Here is a 25,137-nt window from a genome sequence, read left to right as displayed (position 1 = left end):
GAACAGGCACCCACATAGAGGAACAAAGCAAAAGCTACAGCGGAGGAAGAGGAGGTGAGATTTTTTTGAGGCAGAGGAAGGGAGGATGTACCCAGAGGGAGTGGCATTTCAAGCCAGGCTGGATTCTAGAGGTAAGTGAATTCTCACTGTGGAGAACAGTACATATAGAGACTCTGCAGAATTCAATGATCTCAGTATGAAGCCCCGAGTCCTTAAACTCCCTTCCAGAAGCTTCCGTGGAGAATTGCACAGGATAGCTCTGGTCCCTGACAGAGTCTCTTTGGGGAGTGAGGGAAGAAGGAGGACTGGGACACATTGAAGAGACATGGCCCTTGGAACAATGGGCCTCCCTGTCTGCCGGCACATTTGTTCCTGTTATGGTCAAATTCAAGGCTGGGTCCCCTACACATCACCTCTACCTAAGCACACATCTCTTGCCACAAGCACCATCCTCTTCACTCCATTTCTATTACTCCAACTTCCACAAACACATATAAAAATCAACTTCCCAGCCATGGTAATCAGAGTTTTGGGCACCATTCCTAATCATGAACACAGAACCCTTGCAAATATGGGCATATGCACTGCACCCACTCCACAGGGGACAGGGAGATGAAGTCCTGTCCCATTGGTGCCTCATGGCAACAAAGCTCTCATTAAATATATATTGTATTCAAAATCAATTCCCCAGACAACAGGCACAGAGCTATCAGCTTGATTCATTTTTTAAAAAGGTATCAATATCATTATTTCAAAGAAATAATTCACCCCCTAATCTATAAACCATCTCATCACAATAGCCAGGGAAAAACTGCTTGCTTGAGGGGATGAAGGGGTGGAGGGGTTCACCCTCCAGATGTGTGGTTTGCAACAAACTGCAGAGAATGAAAACACACCTACTCCTGGAAGGAGAAAAAAACATGAGACACCTCCATATCTCAGGCTGAAGAATCTGTTCCCATCTGTCTGACACACCAAATGGGATGTGCAAATCTCAACCCAGCTCAGACTTCTGGCAACACTTGAGAAGTTCCTCAGATGAAACTGAAGCAAGCAGAGAGACATCCCAACTGGGGAGCCTCCTCTGGGAACATTTACCTATGTAGTGTTTTGTATATTGGAGCAGGTCAATGAATTAAAATAGAAAATCCCTTGAATACCTTCTGAGAATTTATCCCTTGTTGATTTCCTACCAGCAAAATGCTTACATATGAAGACAGGCACTGGTGGCTCATGCCTGTTGATCCTAGCTACTCAAGAGCCTGAGATCTGAAGAGTTGGGTTTGAAGTCAGCCAGTACAGGAAAGTATGTGAGGCTCTTATCTCCAATTAACTACCAAAAACCTGAAAGTAGAGCTGTGCTTCAAGTGGTAGAGCACTAGCCTTGAGCAAAAATACCCAGGAACAAAGCCTAAGCCTTAAGTTCAAGCTCCAGAACCAGCATGCATGCACGAGCACACACATGCATGCATATACAATAAAAAAAATGTTGGGAAGAACAGAGGGCCAACTGGGGCAGGTTGAGCTATGGAAAAAAGATGCAGAGGTCATCCTAGGGTAGTAGATAACAAGGGCTTTGCCAACTGTGGGAAGAAAGAGAAAAGGTGGAGAACAGGATGGAGCCGAGGACTAGGACAGCTAGAATCCATCACTAAACATCTTTGGGCTCAGTTTCCTCCTCTGAAGGATGAAGATGACAAAATCTGATCTCCTATGGTGCTTAAATGATAACTATAAACCCAGAAGCCAATTTTCATTGAAGTCTGATTTGAATCCATGAACTGACAAGAAAGTACACCTTAAAGATCAAGTCGATACTATGAGTTATTTAGCTAAACCTTTGTACTGCTGCTTTCTAGAAGAAGGAAAACATACCATTTTCACTCATCTGGGAAAATGTAAGGATATCTGATTAAGCAAAGAAGACTTAGAACTAAAAAAGAACTGGGGAACATCAACCCACACCTCCAAAAAACGCATAAGAAAAGTGTAAATCAAACATAAAGCCAAAGCTGAAAAATTCTCAATTGTCTAATGTACCTCTGTAAGAGCAATAGAAATACAATAAATATATTCTTCCAAAGCACACATAAAAAGTTGAAATTTGTTAGCCAATGAAACTTTGTGGATGTTTTCTGGAATCTGAAATGTACCTCACTGTTGGGGTTGTAAATTTTCCGGGCTTAGCTCTATCCCTCCCCAACACGTGGGGAAGGGTCCTGGGCTTACCTATCTATTAGGCGGGGGATCCGTACCTATTCTCACATGCCCCCTCCCGCCGGTTATCCGATGCGGGAGTCGGGTCCCGGGTTTAGCCTCGGAGCGCGTGTGGGTGCGAGACCTTCATGCTTGTCAGCCCAAGGAAGACACAAGTGCATGAGATCTCGGAGAAAACCTCTAGGGCTTCTGTTTATTTAAATGAGGAGCCCCCCAGATATACCCCAGAGGGCGGGCACAAGAGAGGGATTGCAGATTGGTCACAGAGGGCTGTCCGTCAAGTGATGTCAGGGGACCTCCTTTGGGGGGTGGAGGCCCAGCCCCCCAAGGATGAATTTCTGGGGTGTCCTCCATTACACATGTGCTGCCCCAGATAGGCCCTTCTCTTCCTGCCAGAGGCAGGAAGGGAAGGGCAGGCCAAGGTCAGCTGTGGCCCCTTAAAGGCACAGCTGACCCCAACACCTCAACTTCTTCATATGCCCTTCACCATCTTAACCACATGGCCACTTGATGGAATATTGCATGATATCTATGTATTCAGTATGTTCACAGAGTTCACAGAGCAGGACACTCTGACTGTGTGCTTTGCACAGCATTGGCTAATTAATACCACTTCAATACTGCTAGCTTATGGTGCCTAATTCATATTAGGAAGAAAAGGAAATTTTAACAGGTGCATGCATTTGTTCAGTGTGAGGCTTTAGATTTATTTGATTTTTTAAAATTCTGGAGCAAACTAATAAGTAGCTACAAGTTGCAATTGGGGCAGGATAGAGAAGGAGAATAAAAAGATCTTGAATCTGAAGACTCGAGTACAGTACTTGGCTCTTAATATCTACTGGCCATGTAACAGAAGATAAATGGAAAGCTTTGAAATCTGTACAGAATCACCCATTAAATGGAAATGATGACATCTTTTACAGGAGACTGATGGAATGCTAAGTGACACATGGACATTACATAGAACATACCTCTACCTTTCAAATGGGCTGCTGTAGAAGGGCAATGAATTTCCCTCTATCTACCAACTAGGACAGTGAGCAGCAGACTACATTTGTGTGGGACACTTAACAGAGTTCAATGAATTTGAGAAGCAGCATATCTTGCGTTGCATCATCAAATGAAAAATAAACATCCAGGGGGTCATTTGAATGTACCATTGCATCAGTTCAGCCAACTGAACTCACCTTGGCTTTGTTTGAGTTATGTCTTGAGGATTCTCTGGAATCCAAGATTTTAGTAACATTTTCTGGTGCTCTTTATACTAAGATATTTGTTTTTAAAATAAATTAGATAACTAGAATTTTTGTAAACCTATGAGGGACATTGAGTTTGTAGTTAAAAATCTTCCTATAAGAGAAAAGTCTGCAGGACTTCAAGTATTCATCAGTGAATACCACAAAGATTCTACTCTTTTGAAAGGATAGAACACCTGAACATACACATAAGATCAGAATTACTCCAATCCAAATTAAATAAAACAAAACTACAGATCAACTTAGTTGATTCACACAGACACAAAAAGTTCTTCACTAAGTTTTAGCAAATGAGATCCAATAATATATTAAAATGATGTCATTATGATCGAGCAGGAATTATCCAAGAATACAAGATTGCTTCAACATTTGAAACCAATTAATGCAATTTGTCAAATTAGTAGAACACAAGAAAAATCCATAAGAAATATTTATAGACACAGAAATAGATAGCATTTGACACAATCCAACACTCATTTCTGATCAAAACTCCCTACAAACCAACAATAAGAAGAATCTGCTTGTTTAAGTCATCTCTGAAAAATGTATAAATAATATCACAATGGAAAAGACTATTGCTTTCCACCTATGATTAGAAACAAGGTTTTCAACTCTTCAATTCAATATTATACAGGCAATCCAGACCAGTGTAATAAGACAAGAAAAGATAATAGAAGGCACTTAGATATAAAAGGAAGAAGTTAAAATATCATTACGTGGAGATAACACAATTGTCTTATAGACGATCCTAAGAAGTCAATGAAAATGCTAATAAGAGAAACGACTCAATGTATTAAAAAAATCATCTTTTTGTGAATTGCTTGGGCTTGATACCTGAGCTCTTTTTTCTCAAGGCTGGTGCTCTACCACTTACAGCCACATCTCCACTTCCAGTTTTTTAAGTGGTTAATTGGAGATGAGTCTCACAGGGATATTTCTGCCTGGGCTGACTTGGAACCATGATTCTCAGATCACAGACTCCTGAATATCTAGGAATACATATGTGAGCCAGTGGTGCCAAGCTCACATTTTTTATATACTGAGAACAAATACTAGATATTGAGATGGTCAGCTGTTTGTAGAAAGTTCAGTGTATCTATATGTGTCTATATGTATATATGTGTATGCACGGTATAATATTCTCAAAGGCCCCCATTCTGCTTTCAGTTCTCTTTTCTAATTGCTCTCCTACCCTCATGGAAGAAGCAAGTTGCAGCATCTCAGCCTAGCCAATCCTCTCCAGCTTTCTAACCATCCAAGTCCTTTCCCACTTAAAATCACTTTCAATATCCAATGCTTCTCCAATGGCCACGCTGGACCATGCACAGAGACTGGTATACAAAAGGTGCTCAACAGAGCCTCAGAGCCTCAGAGCCTCGACTTGCAGCCAGCTCTTATCTGTGTATCTCTATGCAGGGCTCTGCAGATACACACCACGTTTAACTCAGGTTGAGTTCTCCATGGTAGAGAAACCCTTCATTTGTTCCACTAACACAGAATTTTCCACAACGTCAAGAACAGAGTTACTAGTCAATAAGTATGATAGTTGGATGATGGATTAATGAATCTCAATCTACCTGGAGTACATTTTAATTATACCCATCCAATTGCCAGAGGCAATTTTGAAAACAAAATTGCAAAGTGCTTATGTAAACATTTTTGTGGAAACAACATAAACAAGAATGTGCTACCAAGGCTCCTCTGAGCAGGGTCTCTGATTTATCAATGTGTCCCTGCCTTCTTAAACAACCACAGCCCAGCCCTTTTTATTCCCTGAGGCCTATAGGTGGGAGATCACTGACAAACCTCAAGACAGCCTTTATCCTCTCAAAATCACCAGAAACTTCTTTTGCAGGAATAGCTAAGGAGGCAGGTGTTTTCCCAGAGCAGTCCCTGAGAGCAAGAGGTAATGACAACCGAAAATACAGATCATTTTCCTGACCTCCTCTCCCTCCCTCCTTGGACCTCCCTCCCTCTCCCTCCTCCTCTCCCTCTCCACTTTTCTGTTCTTGATCACCATAATATATGGCTGTGAATGAAAACTAGGAGAAGGACTAGAGACAGAAAGTTGAGGGAATCGATCTTACAAACTCTGGAAACCATTGAAGGTGTTGCCATTGGAACTGTATGATCTTGAACAAAACGCCTTTCCAGCTTCACCCATAGGTGGTCATAGAGATAATATTGCTACTGGCATATAGAATCCCATCTAGCAGCCTCTTAGGAAGTGAATCTCACAAAGCAAAGGAAATTATGAGCTCCCTGTCTTGAGGGTCTCAGAAGGATAAGGAGATTATTGGCCACTCTTGGTTCCAAACACCACAATAATAATCCTGCCATTCAGTGCCCATTGATGTTGTGTTAGACCTGTGCTAATTGCTTTGCTGGGCAATATCTCAAGCAGGTTACATCATGTGTTCCCACACAGAGAGAAAGAGAACAGAGACCCAGAGCAGTGGTGCAATGACCCCACTGAAGGTAAAGGATTCGTCTCTCTTTCTACTACTATTGTCTATTTGATTGCCCCAAAGATGAAATTGTGGCCTGATGAAATCCTGCAGCTTCTGTTCTCTCTCCCAGGACCCTTCCACAGGCTAAGGATAATCTATCGGTAGATGTGCCACAGGGATGTCAGAAGGTGCTGAGAACTACCCCCATCGCCTCCTCAAATTGTATCTAGGGAAGGAGACAACAGCATGTACAGGCTTTTCCAGCTTAGCTTCTTTCCATGGGAAATGTGAGGCTATTTCTCTGCCAATGGGAAGCCTGGTGACATCGTTGTAATATGGTCCTAGTTTGTGCCCTGGCATCCCCCACCCCCAAGCCATTTAGCTGATAACATCTTCTGCCTGGCTCTGCTCCTCAGCTCTACTCTGCTGCCCAGCTAGCCTCTGAAGAGGCCCCATTTCCTTTCATCTAATTTGTACAGGGAAAGAAATGCCACATTTATTAAAGTTCAGGCTTATCTATTTCATCCCAGATCTAAGCTGTGGAGATAAATCCCTAAGCTAAACACACACAAAAGGAAATGCAAAGCCTGAATATAGACGAGGATGAAGAAGCAGGGGAAGGACAAGCATGGGTCTTGGCTTTGGGCTCTCTTCCCACCCGTGCAGAGTCACAATCATGTAGAGACTCAGTTCCCAGCTTCTTGCAGGGAAAGTAATAGAGCTGAAGCAATGTCCACTCTGACATACTTTCTAGATTGTTCTGGTGAAATCTCTATACATGCTCTATTTAAGAGAAACTGATTTTGCCGTGTCTCACAAAACTTCTGAAGTATCTAAATCAGTTGCTTCTCTTTGCTCAACATACGGAGCTAGGCCACACACAACCAAAAATTACAGGTTTTTGCCCTCCTCCCTCTCCTTTCCTTTCTTTCCCCATTGCTGTCCTTAGGCAGCATGGCCTATGACTGTGAATGGAAACTAATAGGAAGATTGAGAAAGGGAGTTGAGGAAGCTCTATTACAAGCTCTGGAAAATACTACATGCCTTACCAAAATTACTATTCGACCTTGAATGAGGCAGTTGACCTTTTCAAGAGACTCCTAAGTTCCTGATGGGGAAGGGGCAGTAACCTAGAGATAAAGAGGACACAGCCTCTGATTTCAAGGTGCACTGTCAGGGACATAGCTGTGGGCACTCTTTGGAGAAGTGCCTCCAGCTGTGCCACCCTCCTTATCGAGTGCCATTCAATGGTGCCCATGTCTGCACCAGGAATAAGGCAGGACAGCTTAGGGCTCTTACACCTCCCCAGCAGCCTTAGTCTATCCTAGATATCCAAGGCCTGGAAAGGACACAGCCACTTGTGTTGACAGTGGGAAAATCAGATGGTAGCCACGGTGTTCATCTGTCCCAGAGGCTTTGGATTCAAATGGTTTAACACATCATACGATCCCTTCTGGGTCATACTATGACATCAATCACTAATTATCCTTCATAAGCCTTTCCTTTGGAGTCACAGACTAACACTACTGCACTATTGATGGGAATGTAAACTTGTTCAACCACTCTGGAAAGCAGTGTGGAGGTTCCTCAAAAGGCTCCCCTATGACCCAGGAACCCCATTTCTGGGAATTTACCCAAAGGATGATAAACAAGGCCATAGTAAAGCTACCAGCACAACCATGTTCATAGCAGCATTATTAACCATAGCTAAAATATGGAAACAACCCAGATACCCCTCAGTGGATAAAGAAATTGTGGTACATATACACAATGGAATTCTGTTTCTATCAGAAAGAATGACATTGCCGCATTCATAAGGCTATGGAAAGACAGAAAAAGTCATTAAGTGAAGTAAGCCAGACACAAAACAACATAAACTTTATCGTCACCCTCATTGGTAATAATTAGTATATGTCTAGGATAGTTCTAGCAGATGACCACAATAGCTGATCACATAAGATGATGCTAAGATAATGGTCTCCAAAATATGGAAACAAGTATTTTACCATTGATTTTGTTATTTTCAATGTACTATGTGAAATTATTTCTTTTTTCTTCTGTTCATTTTCCCCAAGATTTAGCCCCCATTGTCACTGTATTTGATTCTGGTGCCCTAGGTATTTTTTATATGCATGTCTGAATTAGGGAGGGGAAGAGGAACATTAAAATGGTGAGACAAAAGGTAAAAGGTAGTGTAGTGCAACAGCAATACTTACAAGACAGTATGTTGTATATTGTCTTGGGGGAGAGGTAATTGGGGAGGAGGGAAGATGGGAGAAAAATGAGGGAGGGGCTAACAAGTTGGACTAGAAATGTACACACTACCTAAGGTATGTAACTGTAATCCTTCTGTATATCACCTTAACAATAATTTTTTTAATCTAAAAAACAAAATTCCCAGACTTCAACTGCTCTTGTGGAATCTACAATGAAGATGACATTGGCTAATGAAAACTAAGTGGGTGGGGTATAGTCAGTGTAAGCTAATGTCTGTTTAAATAGGAGGAGGGGTCCTGCGAGAAAGGAGAGAGGTCTTGGCCTTCTTTCCCTCATGATATCTGGAATGCAGACATATTGACATGAACTTGGGTAGGCATCTTAGATGGCAACATGTAGTCATGTGCTAAGAAAGCTGGAAGAACCAGACAGAAAGAGCCTTGGTCCCTTTAGAGTCACACCACTGCTAGACTGATTACTTTTATAACAGAGAGCAACAGAAAAGAGATAGAGAGGACCAATTTTTGTATCACCAGCCATTTATTTTAGGCATTCGCATTTGTAACCATACATAATCATAACTTCTGTATCCTGTGTAATGGATTAAATAAGAGCAATTCATTCTGTCACCGTCTTACTCAAGCAATAGCTACTAAATACCTACTATTTGCCAAAATCAGTTCAGAACACGTGGTATATTGAGACTCCAGTGAGCAAAGCAGGCATGTCCCTGACTGGAATGCATCAAATTGAGATGCTCTGTGAAATGAGTGGTAAGATACACTCAGGTCTAGAGTCCAGAGAGAAAGGAATCTGTATCTGTCCAAATGTGTGTATGTATAGAGACTACACTGTCTGATTGCTCTATAGCAATATCCACTGAAGAACTGAAAGCCTTTGCTTAGCTCATCTGCCAGTAATCAGACTCTCCTGATTTTGTCAGTGAAACCACTCTTCTCCATTCCGAACCCTTGCACTCACCCACTGAACTCAGAAGTCATTTCCTCTACTCCAAATCTTAGAAGTCATTTATGTCTCTTTTCTTCCTCCAAGACCACTTCCCAATACAATCCATCAACAAAAGCTGCCATTTCTACCTGACCTCTGTTCAATTCCAGTATCAGAACAGCGTAAAAGTCCATAAAGCAGGTAATAGTACTATGGTTGTGTACAAGAACATTCTTGAAGTGCAAAGGCACATGCTAAGGGAGTTTAGTAATGAAGGATCATCTTTATTCTCCAGTAATGATGCTGGTGTTGGTGACGGTGGGGGTGATGGTGACAGTAGAGGCAGTGATGATGCTGGTACTGGTGACAATGCTGGTGATGATGACGGCAGTGATGATTGTGCTGATGACAGTGGTGAGGGATGGTGATGCTGGTAGTGCTGCTCCTGCTGCTGATGTTAATGACAATGGTGGTGGTAGTGATGATGGTGATGAGGATGAACATGATGGTGATGATTGATTGTTATGATGATCATGAAGGGGAGAGAAACTGACAGATACAAAAGAACATTAAAATCTAGTAAGGATATGTAAGTTCATTGCATAATTCTGGCAAATTTCCCTTGAGTTCAAAACTGTTCAAGTAATGAGTTAAAAAATAAATAAATAGCTGAGTACTGGTGGCTCGTGCATGCCTGTAATCCAAGCTCCTCGGGAAGCTGAGACCTGAGGATTATGGTTCTAAGTCAGCCCAGGCAAAAAAGGTCCATGAGACTCTCATCTCCAATTAGCTGAGAGTAGAGCTGTGGCTCAAATGATAGAGTTCTAGTCTTGAGTGAGAAAGATAAGGGACAGTAGCCAGACCCTGAGTTTGAGCACAAAAATCAATAAATCAATCCCCCAGAGCTGAGTTTTCCTCATGTTCTCCATTACTAACATCCTAGCTCAATTCTGTCCCTCAGCCTCCCTCTTCCATTTTTGCCTTTTCAGGCTCTATTGTTAAAACAGTACCAGAAAGACTTAACTTCTCTGCTGCAAACTCTCCATTGGCTCCCACCACACTCAGAATGAAACTCAGCCCCAATGTATCTAGCACGTCCATACCCCAGCTCTCTTCAGCCTGGCCATGCTGGTCATTTTTTCTTCAAACGTGTTGTCCACCATCTCTCATCTACCCTGAGCATTCTCTTCAGATGGCCACAGGTGACTGGAGAATGTGGACCTCTGCTTCAATGTTTCTTGCTCCGTAAGTCTCCTCTCTATTACTTTCTACTTCCTTTTGCTGCTCCGTTGGTTTCTCTTCTATTACCTAATATTAGAGTATATGTTTAGAGGTTGACTCTGTCAAAAGTTCTCTGCCACAGATTGAGAACTTCTTTCACTTCCAGTGAAGAGCCAAGATTGCTTCCAAATGACTGAAAGGATCATCATACTTCTATATTCATCCTGCCTCCTCTCCTCTGGCTCTTGGGTGCTAATGGGCTATGGTTCTTTCACTCCCTCTGCAAGCCTCTCAACTTAAGTTATCAGAAGTCTCTTTTCCATGCCACTTAGAGGGTTCTAGTCTTGCCTGGCCCTATAACCTCAGCCTCAGTGAGCCACCTGCTGCCTGGGAAGAAGGAACCCCTATCCCATTTACAGTGATGCAGCCCACATGCTTGATGAAGGGAAAAAGAAAAAAGAATTCCTTTGCTCAAAGCAACCTTCTCCAACAGAACACAGAATTCTCTTTCCTTTCTGGCCTTTGTCCTGATTCTTTAATCACAGCTGTCTGTTGACCAAAGAGTGACAACCAACGTTTACAAAGGAATGTTCCACTATTTCCTTCTGTGAGTCTTTGGCCCCATAAGCATCTTTAGGCTCTTACTAACCCCAGTGATCATCCTTCAGGGACAGCCTCCATTCCTCTCTTACTCAATGAGTCCCATCAGCCTTACAAATGCCTGGTGATACACATCTTGATCACAGCAGCTTTCCTCTGGCCCTTCTGGGCTCATGGCTTGTAATCCTGTCATTCTGCTTGACCACTTGTGTGGCCAGCAACTTTTTGTTAGTGTGGTATTGTCTTTTGCTCTTGGTTTTTAGCTTCTGGGGCAAAGCTGTGTTACTCATCTAGCACCCTAGGACTTAAGGGGTGCTCCACACTCAGCATGTCATGTCTAGCAATGGATAGCTCAGTGCTGTCATCTCCTTTACCATTATTTCCCAAATCTGTCTAGTCTGTATACAATGAACATTGTGCCTCTCAGGATACACACCTCCAAAGGCTACTCAGCTAGATGCTGAGCTCCTGCAAAAGCTTACCCTCTGCTATGGAGCGGTGTCCCCCCACAAGGCTCACCTCATTCTCTAGTGTGGCAATGTCAGAAGACAGTGCCCATTAGGAGGCATGGTAGGGGTTGAGCCCTTAGGAATGGAGCAATGCCTTTTCTTGCAGGATTGGGTTAGTCATCATTACCCTCTCATCTCCCATCTGCCCATATCTACTTGTTCTTTCTCTTCTGGCCACCAGTTGGAGCCATGCATGGCATCCATACAGACACAGTGCTGTCTATGTTCTTGGGCTTTCCAGCCTCCAAAGCAGGAAACCAGGCAGAACTTTTTCCTTAACAAATTTCTCAGCCTTGACAAATTCTGTGGCAGCAACTAACATGGACTCAGAGCCTTCCCTGAGCCCCAGAGCTTGGTAGAACAGTCAGCCACCCTCCTATTTGCTCCCTGCATCCCTGGCCCAGATCCCTGTGCTCTCTCTTCACTGCAACTTGTTCTGTTGGCTTCTCAGTTTTGCCAAGTCATGGAGGTCATTGTGAATTCCAGCCCTATCCTCTCCTTGGTGCTTTCGCTCTTGTCTCACCCACACCTCATTTGGAGAACAGCCGGGGACATAATCTAAATCTTCTGGGAGAGCACAGGGAGTAATTAGTGGACCAGCTTAGCAAGCTGACTCTCCTCTCTTCCTGGGTTCTCCATCAGGTTCTGTCAGCCCCCTACCTTGGGAGTCCTTCTGGGGTAGGAGATGTAAGATGATGCTTTCCTGGCCCCGGTCAGTGAAGTAACCAAGCGGGACCAGGATGCAGGGGTAAAAGGACATGCTAGGCATAGCCAGCCTGGCCAAGAGAGCGGGCAGTTCCTCTGGCTTCTGGAAGGTACTGCTTCCAGGTACACCTGTTCTAAAGCTTTCCTATGCTGGGATAGGCCACTTCCTCCACAGGATTATAATACAAAGGAAGGGCTCACCTTCCGAATGATGTGGAATTTGGAACTGGGAATCCACTCTGCCTTTCCCCAGGAGCCTGGCATTGAGCATGCATGGTGATGGGGAGCTGGGGTTAGGCTAGGCTCTGGCTCTGGGGAAGGACCCCATGGACAAGACAGCTGGTAAGAGAGAGTTCTGGATGGGGCTGCCCAGGCAAGACACATCCTACCATCTACCTGTTGGCACCTGTAGGTGGACTGCCCCATTACTCCACATGAAAGGTGATAAAATCCATGCAAAAACTGCCTCAAGGAGAGCTCCAGCACAGAATCTGCACGCTCAATGCTCAACAAGTGCAAGCGACTTCCTATTATCACCTGAGCTGGGGAAGATGTTGGAAGTGGCAGGTTAGCCTCCCTCTAAAGCTGGCAAGCCTTAAGCTGCTCCTGCTGCAAATTGTCACTGAGAGAGGAGCTCACTTCAGAATAAGACAGGCAGTCCTGGAGCTGCAGGGTACCTATCATGATGCTGAGCAAACAGAAGCTTCTGGAGGAACTTCCTGCCCCTGGTGTCCATGCACTATGGCAGGCAGCTTCCTCGGACACTGCTGTGGCTCCTGATGTCTTGCTGCTGCTCTGGTCATTCTGGCTTCTTTGAGTCCTGTGGTAATGTCTGCCTCTGCTCAGAGCCCAAGGCAGCCCTCTGTGTGACTTGATGATGGCAGCCTTTTGTTGTTTCCTGTGCCTCTGTTTCCTTATCCTCAATGTGAGCATCACAGTAACATGGCCATTCAGGGTTCCTTGTAAGATAGAAGTGTGTCCGTCCATAGAAAACACTTGAAAAAGTCAAACTTCCAAGAGCTGAGTCACCTTCCCTGGTAGGCAGATTCCTGAGTTGCCCTGGTGAAGAGCACATGAAGAGCAGCACTTGCTTCCCTGGGCCTGGATGTGAGGTTCTTTTCAGGCAGTCTAGAGATGGCTGTTTGCACCCGTGTTTGCCTACAGCTCCATTCCAGTGATTCTCACTTAGTCTGATGGTCTCCTGGGCCTTCTAATCCAAGCCTGGAAAATCCACTGGGCTACTTGCTTCATGCCCACTAGTGGATAACCTGTGGGTTCCAGAACTTGAGCCCAGAAAGAAGCACAGAGGTGTGATCCAGGCTTGGTATGAGTGGAAAGATGGAGAAGCCAGAGGGAGCATGTCCCCCTGGGGAGCCAATGTAGCAGGTGACTGGTATTTTGGCCTCCATGGTGGGTGTGGTAGGAGTCCAGGTGCAGTGCTGATAGGAATTTATGCCTCTATAGGGCATTACTGCATAGCAAAGAAGTCAAAGGTATGGACTAAGAAGCAATGGGGCAGCTGTGAGGCTGGGGAGGTGGCAAGTGCAGACAGCTCAGCTGTGAAGAGAGACCTGATGAGAGGAAGGGTGGGAGGTGGAAGCAGGCTCATCCTGTGGAAAGGTGCAAGCAGGGACGCTGGATGGGAGGAGGGGAGAATCAAGGAAGCATGGTCTCCATAGAGCAGAGATTGATAGGAGGGAGGGATAGGTGGAAGGATGGAACTTGAACAGAAGAAGGGCCCTGTTTAATGTAACCTTGTGAGCAAAGATGCTTCCAAGACATCCTACATCCTGGTCCTGTCACCATGAGGGTGGGGTGCTGCTGTTTCTCCTAGCCATGTGTAGATCTGATCACCACAGTTCTGACATCATCACCAAGAGGTGGCTAAGGCTGTCAGGCAGGTCAGTATCTGGTACTGTAATGACATATGTGAGGCTGGGTACTTTACCAAGGAGAGAAGTCTATCTGGCTCATAGTCGTAGGGTTCAAGGGAATAGCATTGGAATTTGTCTGGCTCTGATGAGGAGTTCACCATAGATAACATTGCAACAGCAGAAGCACATGGGCAGGAGACAAAACACATGGCCCAGTAGGAAGCCAGAGGGAAAGAAGGACCTAGTTTGCTCTTTTTAAAACAATTCTTTGTATATTACTAGCTCAGGGTTATATAAAACTTTTTTCTTCATCCCTTTTGAGGGCACTCCCCATATAATCTAAGGACTTCTGCCTAAAACTGACTTCTAAAAGACTTTACTATTTCTCCCATCACCTGCTTGGGACCAAGTATCCAGCATATAGATCCCTGGAGAACAGCCCATGATTTCTTGGCACACCGTGGAGGTCCTAGTCTCTGCTCTGATGTGGTTCACTCTCCATTCTAACTAAAGAGCTGGCTTGGTTCAACCAGAGAGTAAGTTAGGATGGAGTAACAATCTGGTCAGAAGCTCAGGAAAAGCAAAGGAGGGAGTAGAGCCTGACATTTACAGAATCCCCTCCTGAGCTCTGGGCTGACTGCTGACAACCCCATCATATCCTGGTGAGGGATGGGTCAGACTCTGGACTCATTTTGCAGGAAAGGCAAAATCATAAGGAAATCAGTGGTGAGCTTTCTGAGAGAGATTATGAGCAGACATCCACAAGCTAGCAATGAAGGGCTAAACCCTGCTCACCACTTGTTTTTATAAATGGCTTCTTACAGAAACAAAGCCATGCTCACTCATTTGGCTACAACCTAAGACTTTTACATGACTCTGGTAGAAGTGGTGGGTAGTTCCCATAGACATTGGCTCACAGAGCCTGAAATATTTACAATCTGTCCCTTTCTGGGAAAAGTTAACTGAGCTATTTAAAAGCTCTGGGCTAAGAATGTCCAGGCCACCCAAGCTGGGGTAGAATTTGGACCTCACTTTGTCTGCTTCTGACACTCACAGCTTTTTACTACTGAATAGCCTTCACATTTACAGGCATATGTCTGCCCATGGAGGAAGAGAGCCGAACTAACCCACCGGGCTATCACAAAGAACTGACTCTCCTGTTTCCCTCACAAAGTCCATGTCTATTACTCAGTACACAGGATAAGCTTATTAACACAGATACAGGCTGGGTACTGGTGGCTGAAGCCTCTAATCCTAGCTACTCCCAGGAGGCTGAGATCTGAGGATCACAGTTCAAAGCCAACCCAGGTAGGAAAGTTCCTGAGAATCTTATCTCCAATTAATCACCAGAAAACCATAAGTGAAGCTGTGGCTCAAAGTGGTAGAGTACTAGTCTTGAGTAAAAACAAAAAACACCACAAAACAACAATAGCAACAACAAATGCTTAGAGACAGCATCCATCTAGGCCCTGAGTTCAAGCCCCATGACTAACAAAAATAAATAAATAAATAAAATAAACAACAACAATAAAGATATAATATCTTTACAACAAATAAAATCCACACCTTCACTGTGACCTCCAAGACCTTGTATAACTGACCTGCATATCACTCTGTTCTCATCCATCTACCCCCAAAACCATGGTGGCTCTTTGCTGCCTTAATGTGTCAGCTTTGCTTCTACCTCAAGGCCTTTGCACTGGCTGTTCCCTCAGCCTGCAATGTTTGCCCTCACCATGACTGGATCCTCCTGATCAGATAGGTACTGCCTCAAATGCTACCTCAGGATCACATCACTAAGGATCTCTCCCTCTCTCACCAGTGTCATCTGTCTGATTGCATTTGGAGCATTCACTACTCTCCAAATACAAACACACACACACACACACACACACACACACACACACACACACACACACACACACACACTGTTTTGTGTTTTGTTTCGGTTTTTTGGGTCGCTTCTGGGGCTTGAACTCAGGGACTGAGTGCTATCCCTGAGTGTTTTCACTCAAGGATAATGCTCTACTACATTGAGCCACAGCTCCACTTCTGGTTTTCTGGTGGTTAATTGGAGATAAGAGTCTCAGGAACATTCCTGTCTTGGCTGAATTCAAACTGTGATCCTCTGTGAGCCTCCTGAGTAGCTAGGATTACAGGCGTGAGCCACTGGTGCCTAGCTCCAAATATATTTTATATTCCATCACTTACAATATACTAGAAGCTCCAGAAGGAAATGGTTCTGTTCCGTCCACAACTAAACCTTGAACTCAAGTGGACACTTAATAACATTAATGCTTATACCAGCTCAATTTAATAGAGTGAGCTGCTGAATATCGTGATAATCACAAGCATGACTCATACATGTATTTTTACATATGTAGTACTTGTATTCAAAAAAAGAGAAACAGGCAAAATCAACTTTAATAATTAGTGTGAATCGGCCACAAGTCCCAGGGACCAACAACTCAGACAGTACAAACATGTGTTCCCTTCACGCTAAATGCTGCCCTGGAGTACTTCAGTTCATATTTACACTGACAGTGGCATCACCTCCCACATAGGTGGTCTCTGTGGGCCTCACTTTATTTTAGGATAAGAGTAGATTGGGATAGCTGACTCTGCCATCCCAAAGCCTTCCAGAGCCACCACAGAGCTGCTCTGTCTCCTTGCAGATGACTAAGAAAGATCTTGTCTCCCATGCAAGGAAGAGGTGTATCAGACATTTTTCAGAGTTCAGGTACACAGAAGTATTTTCTGCATCTGTGGGCCACTCTGAAGCGATCCCTTGGAGCAGGGACTCTGCACCAGCTTGCCTCCACAAAGGAGTTTTTCTTGGTAGGCACAGTGAGCAGGGTGGGCAGGTTGCTCCGGGTGGTGGCCTTTCTGACCCTAGCCATGGAAGAAAACCCCCAGCCTCCAGGTGCACTGAGTTCTTGGGTTCTTGATCAGACCCAGATAGGAAGAGAGGGGCTATGGGGCTTGGAGGAAGCACCAGACACACCAGGCTGTCAGCTCAGGTAACCACCTGGTGACTGGCCATGGAGACTAACACAACTCCTTGACTCCACACTTACTTTAGAGTGTGTTTGCCAAGGGCAGACAGCCTTGAGGGGCACTTCAATACATAGATAAGTCACCAATACCTACATTCTGGACCCTGCTCCCTCTCAGAAAAGAACTATATGTCACCCTGTGAATTCCTTGCACAAATGGGTGTTGAACATCAGGAGCTTCCATTAAACATTATTGGTTTAAAGATTCCATAGAGAAGAAAAGACAAATTCTCTGCTTTTGTGGACCTACCCATTGCTATAGGGATGGAAACCACAAACAAAGGAACCAACACACATATGACACAAGACAGGGAGGCTCTCTAAAAACAGTGAGATGAGAGGTGGGGACAGGTGAGGAGTCAGAACACCTCTCTGAAACATACCTCTAAGTATTGAATTCCACAGCACAGACACCTGCTGTAAACAATTTAGGGGAACAGAAATAAAGTGGAAGAAATTTCCAGAGGTAAGAATATGAATAGCAAGAGAAAGGAGAGTCAAGAAGGCTAGTGTATCTGGAGTCCTTGGTGAGAGAGGCTGAAGGTCATAAGGAGCTCAGGTCAGAAGTAGGATGGGCCAAGTAGGGCTATGGCAAAGCGCTCCTCCATCAGCTTCTCAACCTTTACTCTCAGTCTTCGTGAAACTTACAGTTTGTCCCTTGTCCCCCTTATTCTGCCATTCAAGGCTGTGTCTGTGACAATAGGCAGGATGACTGATTGCTCATTTATACAATGCACAGTGGTGTGGAAATGGAGCATAAATATTTATTGCCTCCAGCTGATGCCAATCTTGATACTGGGAATTGAATATCAAAATTCTGGAACTGAAAACATATGATCTCATTACTCCAACTAGGGAAAGCATCCATCCCATTTGCCCAGACACTCCAAGAAGAGTTCTTTTGGAAAAGGGCAGGGATCCCTTCTCAGAAGACTAAGCTTCTGGAGTTCTGAGCCTGGGGGACCTGTGGGCTCTGCTTGGTTTTCTGATAATTTAGCTTGGGCCCTTCTTCTCTCATATGAGCCTGAGTCCTCCACTCTCCCTTTTCCCAAGGGGAGTGCTGTCCCACAGCCCATTGGCTCTGACCCACTGAGCTTCATCATGGGGGCCTTGATGGGAATCCAAAGTTCACAGTCCTCAAAGGATGTTATCCCCTTTTTACGGCCTCACCCCCAAAGCTCAGTTTGCTTGCTGAACTCTGGGAGTAATGCTGAACAACACGACAATGAATCTTTTAGAAATATTAACATTGTTCAGATTCTGCTAGAGACCAGTTACATCAGAATTTCTGTGGTGGGGGTTGGGCAGTGAGCATTTCAGAAATCCTCATGCAGTTCCCATGTTCAGCCAGGAATGAAAACCACTGGGCTAGAAGGGTCTTTTTTAATTTCATCATACAAACAGATCACCCAGGGAATCTGGCAAAATGCACATTCTGACTCAGGTGGGGGAAGGGGATCTGACAGAGGGCCTGAGCTGCATTTCTCACCAGCTTCTCACAAAATGCAGTAGCTGCTGGTCCACAGGCCACAGACAGTCCGAAGAGTAGGGGGGACACTAGCTTTCCTGGTTTTCTAGCTACAGGTGTGTGTCTATTGGGAAGCTGCTTTTAAAGTGGGGAAGGAGCTTCCTGGAAGTTTCCCTCAGACTCAAAGCAAAGTGGAGAGGACTTTTCTGCCAATCTGAGGTTAGGAGTTCCAGACCTAGGAATTATTACAGTATGCATCTTCTGTTAGCCACAAAGTACCAAGTGGACTACCCCACACATTGGATGATACAGATTTAAAATTGTATTGCCCTCCTGCCAGAGGCTGCCCAGCTGTGCTTAACACATGACACACAACACACTGCTAGTGTTACCATTGTGTTTAGCATTCATGCAGGGCCTTCACTGTACTTCCCAGAGCAAATAAACATGCACATCAGCTTCCAAAACCCTGGCTCATCTCGGACACAACTCTACAATCCTGCATCAGCTAAGAATACCAGCTCATTGCATTCTGGCTCTTTCATTCATTCTGATTTGTTTCCCAGGATCTGTGGATGCATTCATTTCCCTAGCCTGGCCATAGGTAATGGTGAGATGCTAAGGATAGGGACATGTTTGAGCAGGTTCTCCTTGTTTTCAATCATTGTACCCATGAGGCAATCTAGGCAGCAATCTAGCAGCCACAAAGGCAGACAAGGAAACTCAGAAAAGCCAAAATCACATACCCAGTAACTGTGAAGTAGGGATGTTTGGTCTAACCAATGTCATCTTGGCCACATGGTAAATAGGGAATTGAATTTAACTGGCACCATCTTGTCTACATTGTGGAGGAAGACAAAGTTCTACCTAACAAGTGAAAGGCCTGCCTGAATTCCTAAAGGCAGGGGTGGGGATTTGGACAATAGGTTACTGGACCTATCTTTCTTGTGCCTTCAACTTAGGAGAGTCAAGTTTTCTGTGACCTTGCCACCTGACTCTGACACTTTTTAGGCCCAAACCAGCTCAAGTGACATTATGCTATGCCTCATGTTGATGTCTCCTGTCTTGTGTTCCCTGGTTCTCCTCTAGTCACCATGGCATCCCTCTTCAGCTTTCCATTGGAGTTGATCTGCTTTGTTTGTATTTTTTTCTGCTCTTTCAGTTTTCTAAGTGTTAAGTATGTTATAGGGGCTGCAGATCTTTGAAACAGGAGTCCACCTTCATTCATTGGCTTTCCAATAAAGACTCCCAATTCAACCTCTGAAAATGTAGCTTCTCTGTTTCTTATGGCTGGATCTACCTTGCAAGAACTGAGGATGAAAAAAAGAAAAAAAGAAGCAAATTGGCCCCACATTTTACCAGTACTGAGCGAATTCAGAAAAATGTAGGCTCCAGTCCTACAGGTGAGGTACAGCCTGAGCTTCTGCATGTTCTCATCAATTCCCAGGCAATGCCAATTCTGCCAAACTAACAACAGCAGTTTGAGTACACTGCTCACCACCCCACCCCGAGCTCTGATGCCTGATGATCTCACTGTGTATTTTGTTAATATCCCTCCAAGATTTCTTGCCACAGCTATAACTGCTGGGTGATTGATTTGATGAGTGGTGAAATCACAGTAAATTTCCACTATGAACATTTAGGTAAAGTTCTGTTGAAACTTCTGCTCAAATAGAAATATTGTGTGGCAGAGGATAGCAGCTATTTGGAAAGGCATTGTGTCCATTATAGGCTATCAAAGAGGAAACTTGTGGTGAAATTGCTTTTGCATTTCAGTTTCACCACTGAAAATACTTCCCAGGCTAGGGGAGAAACCATTTCCATCTCCAAAAGCAAAGAAAGGAGTTACAATTTTGGAAATGCAAGTAAACTGTGTAATTGTAAGCCTTCCTTCTCTCCACTCACTAGAAGAGAAAAATGTAAATAGAAACCAGAAGGAAATGAGAAAACTTCCTGCTTGATGAAGGATATTTAAGAGCAAATCAGGGTTGTCCACTTAAACAGTCTGGTTTTGGTGGCTGGAAATTAGCTGGCTTGTGAAAACATGAAGAGAGGGATGAAGATAAACACCCAAGACTGCTCTGATGACAGAGTGATCTGACGTTATAGAGTTACAAGCAAGGCTTTGAAAGAGACTGACTTTCAATGATGACTCTTAGAGGAAAAACTAATGGTACCCTGGTCAAAGTACGTACTCATATCAAAGTAAGATTAAACAAGGTAAAATAGTGACTTTCTGAAATTCTTGGGCCCAGTGGTCCTCAGATTTAACTTAGTCAGATTTAACTGATTCTTCACCAGGGATCCATGTTAGAATTGGCCTTTAGGAAATTTCTAGAACTACTAATGTCAGCTCTATCCCTAGAAACTCAAATACCCATACATCTGGGTAAATGACCACTGCTTGAGATTTTTTTTTGCCAAAATTCCCTCTTGCATTTTGAAAATGTAGAATAAAGTGGAAATGTGTCTTAGACCCATTTGTTGGTGCTTTTTCTTTGCTTCATTTGTTTATTTATTTGTTTGTTTTGGGCCAGTCCTGGAGCTGGAACTTGGGTCCTGGATATGGTCACTGAACTCTTTTGCTCAAAGTTACCACTTAAGCCACAGCTCTACTTTCAGCTTTTGTGATAGTTAATTGGAAATAAGAGTCTCCTGGACTTTCCTGCCTGGGCTGGTTTGACCTACGATCCTAAGGTCTCAGCCTCCTTGAGTAGTTATGATTACAGGCACGAGTCTTTACTTTTGAGAAAAAGATTTCTAACTGTGGAAGGACTTATGAATTCACTTAAATTCTATGCAATGTGTTAGATGAATATGTATGTATTCATCTATATGTATATTTGTATGTATATTTTCAAGGGACAATATCCTTAGCTTTTAGCAGATGCTTAAAACATTTAAGACTTCCATTTTTAAAGCATAGACAAGTTAGCAAATTTCAGAAAATTAAAGAAAGTGAATTTCATCTCAGTAGCTCTTCTGCTGTAGTTTTAGACTAGACATGTCTATGGCCTCCTCACAGGTACGAATCCTTATTGCAGGTTTAGTACAGATTCTATGGACTGGAAAAATTGCAAGGGAGACCCAAGTTAAGAATCCAGATCTAAGTACCAAAGTAGAAGTTGTGTCTGAGATAGAACCAGTGCCAGGCCATTTTGTAATATGCACAATGACATAGGCCTTATCAAAATGTCCTTGAAGGGGGCTGGGGATATAGCCTAGTGGCAAGAGTGCCTGCCTCGGTATACCCGAGGCCCTAGGTTCGATTCCCCAGCACCACATATACAGAAAACGGCCAGAAGCGGCGCTGTGGCTCAAGTGGCAGAGTGCTAGCCTTGAGCGGGAAGAAGCCAGGGACAGTGCTTAGGCCCTGAGTCCAAAGCCCAGGACTGGCCAAAAAAAAAAAAAAAAAAATGTCCTTGAAGGATTCTTTTCGCTCAGATATTTTGCATCTAAACTCAGGAAGGTTATGATGGCTTTCTAGTCCTGTTTGTTTTTAACTATTGGCCTTCATCAGAGTCTTGGTGTTCTCTCTTATTAACAATATGATCTTAAGGACAGCTACTCAATGCTTCTATTACTCATATAAAATAGGTACAATATAGGACCAGCAAATATTGCTGTAAAAAATAACTAAGAAGCTGGGCACCAGTGGCTCATGCCTGTAATACTAGCTACTCAGGAGGCTGAGATCTGAGGATCGTGGTTCAAAGCCAGACTGGACAAGAAAGTCCGTGAGACTCTTATCTACAATTAACCACCAGAAAACTGGAAGTGGTGCTGTGGCTTAAGTGGTAGAACACTAGCCTTGAGCTGAAGCACTCAGCAACAGTGTTCAAGCCCAGAGTTCAAGTCCCACAAACAACAACAAAAGAATAACTAAGAGTGTTCAAGCATGGCATTTAACACACAACAAAAGCTCAATAAATATGTAGGTCATATTATGTGACTACTGATCTGTTTTATAGTTCCATATTATTAACACCTTAATGGTCTTTTTCAACTTAAGAATCTTCCTCGAACTTCATTTATTGATCCCTACAACAAGGAAGGTAAGTGCTGTCCAGTTTCCTTTGTGTGGTACAGTGGTGATCAAGTAAAAAATATGTCGAAGGTTCAGTCAGCCCTGCACACACAGATTCTTCACTCAACTGCAACATTCAACCAACTACAGAATTTGAACCAATGGAGTAAACCAAACATGAATCAAAAATATTCCAAACAGTTATATGTCCATCCAACCAGGACAAACATCTTTCTTCTCATCATTCCCTAAATAATACAGTATAACAACTACTTATATAACATTTGTACCATGTTGGATATTGTAAGAGATGATTAAAGTGTACAAGAGGATTCTGTCACTTATATGCCATGACTCTGACCATGAATACAAGGGACACGAACACCTGAAGAGTTTGACATCCTCAGGAGATCCTGCAACCAATTCCACACAATTTCACAAAAGGCAACTGTTTATCACTACATGGCAACTCATCATATACCTGAGGAATTTATAGCTCACAAGTGAAGGTCACCATTAAGACACAGAAAATATCCCATCTTCAAAAGGGAATCTTTGAGGTTCCAAGAATTGAGCAGGCTCCGGTGCCCTAGTCAGAACACACTTTCTCAGAATCCTAAGCAGAGGAAAACTTTCATCATATGAGCATGTGAGTAACCATAGCCCACCATGGCTGGTACAAGTTGCTTTTTCCACAGAGAATTCGATGAGATGCTCATGAAATCACAGATGTCCCACACCATCAGCTCTCACTCAGCCCATACACTGGCAGTGATCTTTCGCATAGTAAAGGTTTCTCAGTTTCACAAGCCTGCCTGTCCATCAAGGAAGGCATCCTCCACTGTCCAATGCTCTACTACTTGTCCCACCAGGGCAGAAACATAACCAAAACCTCTCACAGGTCTCAGCAAAGACTCAAGGTGATAAGCTTTCACTTACCTGGTGTCTGCTTAGCTGTTCGCACTGGGGTATATTGGTTTTTGGTGGTCGATCTGACTGGAGTGTTCTCTTTGGGAGAAGTATTGATAGCCGAAATTGTTTCTCTTTCACAGTGTGCTATGGGGATTGGTCCCTGCTGTCTTAAGATGTCAGCCAGAGCCCTAGACAAAGAGGAAATCACACAGTGAGGCACTACCACATTACTTCAAGGGGGAGCAGGCTTGCTTCCACGTGGCCTTTGATTCTGAAGCCTATATAAGGAGACAGAAATGTGGCATTCAGTACTCAACAACCATAGCTTCATTTGGTGCTACTCGCGTAGGTGATTCAAGGCAGTGTTGCCCTGGCAGTACAAACACTGAAAGACTATGATTGTAGACTCATTTCTTAATTTATTCCATACCCATAAACCCTGAGTCTTTTCAAAATATTAATCCCTCAAATATATACCAAAACTAGGCATATATCTGCATGGCCAGACAGCGAAATGCCACTACAGGAAAGGGTTGACCTTCCCTTCAAATTCAGGTTATTAATTACCATGGAAAAGATGGGGGTGACCTCTCCATACAAGAAACACACATCCAGTAACATGTACTAGCACCATTGACTCAAATAAGCACAGCACACAGCTCCTGCTTTCAAAGGAAGGTGTGATTTAGCTGCAAAGACAGGATGCTCAGATAAAAAAGACAAACATCAGAACACACAGAGGGTACAGACAGTGAAGACAAATGAAGTCTAGAGAAAGGAACAATTACAAACTCACAGGAAGGAAACCTGCCAGAGTAAGAGGCCCACCCTCCTGCAGAAGACTCAGTGACCCAGAGAGAGCAGGTTTTATCTGCTCCATTCTTGTCATCTGCACCTGAACAGGCAATTAGCGAAGATTCAGCAGAGAGAGGAAAGATAGGGTCTCATTCCTGATCAATGTTTGAAGGGAATCACTCCCCAAATGGCTTCAAGCAGCAATTGGTATGAATGAGAAGATGCTCACTGGCTACAGAAAACAGACGTGCAGAGCACAAGTGAGTATGGGCAAACCCCAAAATATCACTCCTGGATATCTTCATTTCAGGGCCAAGACCTGGTTTCTGATGCAGCCCTGTCCAGCAATAATGGGCAAAGACTCTTCTTCCTACTTGGGATGCTCCTAAGGCATGTGGTGGGTGAGGCAGCATGTCTCCAGACCTCCACACACAGCTCTTCACACCTGAGGTCATGCCCAGCTTACCCTAAGACATCCTTTCACCTGAGTCTAGCTCCTTGCTCTACTCCCTCAGAATGTGACTATCCCAGCACTTCTTTTTTTTTTTTTTCAGAGCTGAGGCCCGAACTTGGGGCCTTATACTTGCTAGGCAAATGCTCATCCAGTGTGCTAAAGCCCCAGTCCTACCCCAGCACTTAAAAAGTATGTCTGGGGTGAATTGTCTCCTTCCGTTACACTGCGTGTAACATGGTGAGCCTTCCTAGAAGTGCATCAGACTGGCAATTTTATCATTTACTGGCATCTATATAGCAATTTCAGATTTTCCAGATGCATTCCCCTCACTGGCTTTCTTTACTGTGGGCCTGCATCAGGGAAAGAGAAGGCAGAACCTAACCTCGCTCTGGGAACAGAAATCCAACTTGGTATGACTGGGTTCAGGC

At 43.9% G+C, this 25,137-nt stretch overlaps 1 protein-coding gene across 4 annotated transcripts in view; it reads right to left on the bottom strand.

Moving 5' to 3' along the window:
• Positions 1 to 25,137, bottom strand: part of Shisa6 (shisa family member 6) — a 300,596-nt gene that overhangs the window by 253,125 nt on the left and 22,334 nt on the right. For all 4 annotated transcript variants that reach the window (XM_048366490.1, XM_048366491.1, XM_048366492.1 and 1 more), the window contains exon 2: positions 23,488 to 23,648. In XM_048366490.1, coding sequence (XP_048222447.1) covers positions 23,488 to 23,648 — 161 coding nt within the window. The remainder of the gene's footprint in view (positions 1 to 23,487; positions 23,649 to 25,137) is intronic.

Source organism: Perognathus longimembris, chromosome 17, assembly GCF_023159225.1.
Source record: "Perognathus longimembris pacificus isolate PPM17 chromosome 17, ASM2315922v1, whole genome shotgun sequence".
Lineage (NCBI taxonomy): Eukaryota > Metazoa > Chordata > Mammalia > Rodentia > Heteromyidae > Perognathus > Perognathus longimembris.
Note: the sequence above shows the minus strand (reverse complement) of the source record. Positions and strands in the feature narration are given on the sequence as shown.